Source organism: Sarcophilus harrisii, chromosome 5 (assembly GCF_902635505.1).
Source record: "Sarcophilus harrisii chromosome 5, mSarHar1.11, whole genome shotgun sequence".
In the NCBI taxonomy this organism is placed as follows: domain Eukaryota; kingdom Metazoa; phylum Chordata; class Mammalia; order Dasyuromorphia; family Dasyuridae; genus Sarcophilus; species Sarcophilus harrisii.
In genome coordinates this window covers 32,933,014-32,938,888 of record NC_045430.1, presented here as the reverse complement: position 1 = coordinate 32,938,888, position 5,875 = coordinate 32,933,014, and the positions used below count along the sequence as shown (strand labels likewise).

The following is a 5,875-nucleotide window of genomic DNA, read 5'->3' as shown; positions in this document are numbered from 1 at the left end:
CTTCTCTTCCCTCCTCCTCTTCTTCCTCCTCCTCCTCCTCCTCCTCTTTCTCCTTTCCCCTCCCTCCTCCTCCTCCTCCTCCTCCTCCTCCTCTTTCTCCTTCCTCCCGCTGAGCCGCAGAGGCTGCTTGTTTGCTCTCGGCTTTATCCGGAGCGGAAATTCCTTTCCGTTTTTGTGAATGACAAACTCATTAACAATTCATCAACACAACCTGTTCCAGCCGGCCCGTCCCCACGGCAACAGCTCCTTCCGCGGGCTCTCATTGGCTGGCGGAGAGAATGTATCCATTGAGACGTTCCATGTTTGTATCCATTGAGGAGCTGCCTCGCGCAGGGGGTGTGCGAGCCTTAGTCTAAGGGACGTTGCTCACATAAAGGACTGAATCATATTAAGAGAAGACTACCGGCCGGACTGTGTTAGGTACCCAGGAGAGATTAAGAGCAAATGGACTTTTTTGCAGTAGCACCGGAGCCGGATCCTAGGGCCCCAAACTAATTGGATTTCATTCACTCGGGGAGAAAAGAAAGCTGTCTGGACCGGGGCGATTACGGCGCTTCATTCAGAGATCCATTGACCGAGAGTCCGCCGTCCGGGGGGCTGCAAGCTTATGCTTCAGAATACCCAGGGGTTTACTTGGCCCTCCCTCCCAAATCTCTCAGGTCTGGACTTGGAGGTGCGGGTCCCTTTCATTCTCCGAGCTGCCATCTCCTGCGCTCTTCGGTAGGTTGCTGCTGCGGGGGGTGAGCCCCGCGTAGGGGAGCCGCCTTCCAGCCTATGCCTGCAGCGGGAAGCATCTGTTAGGCACCGCTCCTCGGCCCTCCGCTTTTCCTCATGATAGATACGTTCAGACCCGTGTCTTTCGTGTCGGAAATGGCTATCAGTAAGACGGTGGCGTGGCTGAACGAGCAGCTGGAGCTGGGCAGCGACCGGCTGCTGCTGCTGGACTGCCGGCCGCAGGAGTTGTACGAGTCGTCCCACATCGAGTCGGCCATCAACGTGGCCATTCCGGGCATCATGCTGCGGCGGCTGCAGAAGGGCAACCTGCCGGTGCGTTCGCTCTTCTCCCGCGGGGAGGACCGCGACCGCTTCACGAGGCGTTGCGGGACCGACACGGTGGTCCTGTACGACGAGAACAGCAGCGAGTGGAACGAGAACACGGGAGGAGAGTCGGTCCTGGGGCTTCTGCTGACGAGGCTCAAGGACGAAGGCTGCAGGGCATTTTACCTGGAAGGTAAGGACTGGTTGGACCGCTTTTCCCTGTCCTAGCGACCCTGGGGAGAAGGGAATGGGGGAGGAGGCATCTGAGGAGATGTTGCGGGTCAAGGCCCGGGGCGGGAAGACGGGGGACTAGCGGAAAAGACTTGTCGTTTTTGCCTCGTCTCTTAGTCCTGCTTGTCCGGGTGAGAGAGGGGTGACACGTGCGCTAAAAAATCGGGGCGGTTGTGCAAGACGGATCCTGGGTGGCAGGGCCTGGGACCGAATAGGCGCCGACGCTTCCGGCCTCCGGATTGCACATTTATTCGGGGTGGGGGGCTCTCAGGATGGCCCGCAGCCCTCTTCCCCTACCTTAAAAAGAGGCAGTTTTAGGTAGCAAAGCACCGCCCGGGGTGACGGGTAGGGGTTAAATTTCAACCCGATGGGTTTTTAAATTTTTCCTCTTTAAAACTGGAAAGTTGTTAGATGGGGAGCCTTCTGCGAGCGTTGGGTTTTAGAAGCCGAGCGTTGGTGGTATTGATTATAGCGTTGGCCATTTAAAAAGAAAAACACGATTGGGATTATTTTGTGCCTGTGTACGGGATTGCTTATTTGGTTCTGTCTGTACCCAAAGAGCCCCTTTAACACACACGCCGCGAAAACTCTACTACTGAATCATCTCAGGTTACATGATTTCTCTGCTCTTCTTGGCAGGTGGGTTCAGTAAGTTCCAAGCCGAGTTCGCTCTGCATTGTGAGACCAATTTAGACGGCTCCGGTAGCAGCAGCAGCTCGCCTCCCCTGCCAGTCCTAGGACTGGGAGGCCTCCGGATCAGCTCGGATTCCTCTTCGGATATTGAATCTGACATTGACCGAGACCCCAACAGTGCCACTGACTCGGATGGCAGCCCTTTGTCCAACAGTCAGCCTTCCTTCCCCGTGGAGATTCTTCCCTTTCTCTACCTGGGGTGTGCTAAGGATTCCACCAACCTGGACGTTTTAGAAGAGTTCGGAATCAAATACATCTTGAATGTAACCCCTAACCTGCCTAATCTCTTCGAGAATGCCGGGGAGTTTAAATATAAACAGATTCCAATCTCCGATCACTGGAGCCAAAACTTGTCTCAGTTTTTCCCGGAGGCCATTTCTTTTATAGGTGAGACTAATTAGCAATACGTTCAAATGACTTTTAAATGCTAAAACAAATACCAGTTTTTCTCTGGAGTTAACCTTTAAGTACTGTCACCGCTGCCAATTTGTTGGAAATACCTGCCTCCGAATGGTTTGGGGGACGATGTAGGGTATTTTCCTCCTTAAAACTACTTTAGGCTAAAGAGGGGGAAAAATATGCATTTTGTAAAACGGTCTAAAAAACTGTTTATGAAATGTCATTTAGGAAGCATTTATTAGACGCTTACTACGTGCTAGGCACTGAAAGCAAAGTATATGAACGATTGGTCTGCAGATAATGACCACAGAATTTTTCTCTCTCTCCAAAGCCCCCACGGTAATTCCCAGTCGAAGCAAAGGATAGAAAGCTCTGGAGGCAGGAATTCTCACATTTTGCTGTAGGCTTGTTTTGTTTTGTTTTCTTTCTTTCTTTTTTTTTTTTTTTTCTTAAAGACTTGGGAGTTATTTTAGGACAGCCTGTTAATTGTTGGAAAGCTGTGTGAATGCTAAATGTTGTAATCTAGTTGAATGATACTGTGATGCCGGTTATAGTGAAGAGTATAGGTAATCTGAGCGCTGCAGGAAGAAATGTGGGCTGGAAGCCACGGAGAAACTAAATCCCCAGGCATTGTAATGCATTTCCTATTACAAAGGAACTCATTTTCAAGCAGTGTTGACATCCTGTTCCTCCTAATGGGCTGTCCCCAGTGACTTCCCTCTTTCTTTTAAAATGCCTGAATACCTCCATTGTTAGCTCCACAACAGTTGGAGAATAATTTAATAGACCTTTGCAGTCTGCTTGTCTGTATAAAAGGCTTTCACGGCCATATTGCAGTGTTTCTGGTATTCACATGCTGGGGCAAAGAATGTACACATTAAGGGAGTTTTTTGTTGGCAGAAACTTCATACAATAGCTCCCTTTTTAACAAACATCTAAAATATGTAATTGTGCTCTAGCAGAGACAGTTTATCTCTTATGATATAGCTTCTCCAGTCTGCAGGGCTGGCCTGCCATGGACAATTAATTTCTGATGAATTAAAAAATGCAATTCTCTGTTGAGTCTAATTCCAGTTTTCTGATCGCTGTCTTTTTCTTTCTTGTGTGTTCCCAGATGAAGCCCGAGGAAAAAATTGTGGGGTTTTGGTGCATTGCTTAGCTGGAATCAGCCGCTCGGTCACTGTCACCGTGGCTTACCTCATGCAGAAGCTTAACCTGTCCATGAATGATGCTTATGATATTGTCAAGATGAAGAAGTCCAATATCTCCCCCAACTTCAACTTCATGGGCCAGCTGCTGGACTTTGAAAGGACTCTGGGGCTGAGCAGCCCCTGTGACAATCGGGTACCGGCTCAACAGCTTTATTTCACTACTCCGTCCAACCAGAATGTGTTTCAAGTGGATTCTCTGCAGTCCACGTGAAATCTAGTCTTGTTCTCCTCTTAGCCGGGGAGAGGTCCTAGTCATCTAGGGCAGGCTTTCTTTGTTTGTGGCCCATGGTGTCAAAATGATGAGAAGCTGTCGGGGTTGTTAGACAAGGTTACCATGTTTGGAATTGGTTATTGCAAAAAGGGAGAAAATTGTTATATTCTCTGTGGAGGAACATGAGATGCTGTGTACATAGCTCCTGGCAGGGTACTGGGCCCCTGTCTGTACAAGCCCTACCTATGCGGAGGCAGGAGACTTGAGGACTTCCAAGTGCATAGGGTAGGACTCAATGGTAGGAACCCATATTCTTTAAGGATTGGCTGGATGTTTTCCTTTTTTTTTTTTTTGCATTTGGAATTATACTACATAATTGTCTTCAGTGAAGACTGGTTCATTTTTGAATTTAAGGAGCCAAAGAGAGGTGTCAGCTCTGAAACTGGAGTTACCTACCTGTTTGCAAAGAACTCTGATGTTTGATTGTTGTAAATATTTTGCTTTTAAATCAAGTTGATGATAATGGTTGTTCTTGTGAGTTTTTTTTTTTTTTCTCCCCTTTGATGGACTTAAAAGAAATCATCCAAAGGGAGGGAAGAATCAGTGTCACTCCATTACAAGATCATTTATCTTTTTTTTTTTTTTTTTTTTTTTTCCTAATCCAAAGGGTACATTTTGCAGCATGCTTAATAAACAATTGTTTCAGCTCTGGTAAATTCCTGGGTTGAAATTCGGAGAGAATGTTGCCCCTCACTTTTTGTGACTGGTGCAATCATTTATCTTCTGACATATACCTTTTCCTTGTGATTTTTTCCTCTGTTGATGTAGTTTGACTATGCCTTACCTTTTGTAAATATATTGGCCTCTGTTCTCCTGGAGGGGTCTTTCTTTTAAAAACACAAGGAAAATCTGTGTTCACTTTTCATTTTATTTTTTACTTTCAGCTGTGTTCAACAGTGCATACCTCTGTACAAAATTCTTCAGGGAGAGTCACCTCAAAATGCAATATTTTGGTTTGGTTTCTTTTTTTTTTTTGTAAAAAAATAAAAAAAAAACAAAAAAACTGGAAGTGTGTGTGAGCATGGGAACTCCCTATGGTTTGCGAGGTGAGTGGCGCAGATGCCAAGAAGGGAGAGTTACTTTGCTCGATTATGTTCGTGTTGTAAAATTTTAAGCTGGAATTTTATGAGAATGTTATCTTAAGTTATTAATAAATAACTATTTTGGTTATTGAGAATCTGATTTTTTTTCTTCCCATTCTCCCTTCAAGTGTATTCCTACTAACTTCTCTATCGTTTAAGAGGGGGATACATTTTAGGGGTTAGCATTTCTCAAAGGTTATAAGGCATCATAGGAAGGAAAGTAAAATTATGCTTTGAAAATTCTTTTTCCAACAGTTTATCCTAGAAATAAGTGGTCAACTAAATCATCCAGTGTTATAAAGCTCTCAAAAGGTATGGGAACTGAATGGAAACAAGGCTTGGACCAATATTAATATAGTTCTAAGCCTCAATTTTTTTATCTGTAAAATGGGTGTGATACCTATACCATTCTACTTCACAGGGTTATTGTAAGAGATCACTAATATTTACAATTGGGAACAATAATAGTTGACATCTAAAATTTACAAGTTTTTTTGCAAATGTTTCATATTTGATCTTCACAGCAGTAAAAATAGGGAGAGAATAAACATGTATTACCTACTCTGCCTGTGTTAAAGCACTTTACAAATAGCTTTGTTTGATCCTCACAACCCTGGGAGATAGTGCTATCATTAACTCCTTTTTATAGTTGAGGATAAGGAAGCAAACAGAAGTTAAGTAACTTGGAGCCTTTGGTCCCACAGTAAGTGTCTCAGGAAGAATTTGAATTCAGGGATTCTCTATTGAATGGAGTAACTAGCTACCAGATAAATTAGTATTTACATAGACTTTAAGGCTAGCAAGCTTTTAGTAAATGTGTTAGCTCTATTGGTCCTAACAATAATTATTTGAGGTGGGTCAACTGTGAAACTTAAAGCAGGAGGCAAGTTATTTGTCCTGGGTCACACAGCAAGTCCCCTGGGACAGAATTAAAACTCAACTCTGTCCTT

At 45.0% G+C, this 5,875-nt stretch overlaps 1 protein-coding gene across 1 annotated transcript; it reads left to right on the top strand.

Moving 5' to 3' along the window:
- The first annotated feature begins 267 nt into the window (after positions 1-267).
- Positions 268-5,013, top strand: DUSP6 (dual specificity phosphatase 6). Its single transcript, XM_003771012.4, has 3 exons — positions 268-1,231; positions 1,909-2,349; positions 3,476-5,013. The coding sequence occupies exons 1-3, from the start codon at positions 832-834 to the stop codon at positions 3,781-3,783; spliced, it is 1,149 nt and encodes a 382-aa protein (XP_003771060.2). The 5' UTR covers positions 268-831; the 3' UTR covers positions 3,784-5,013.
- The last annotated feature ends 862 nt before the right edge of the window (positions 5,014-5,875 follow it).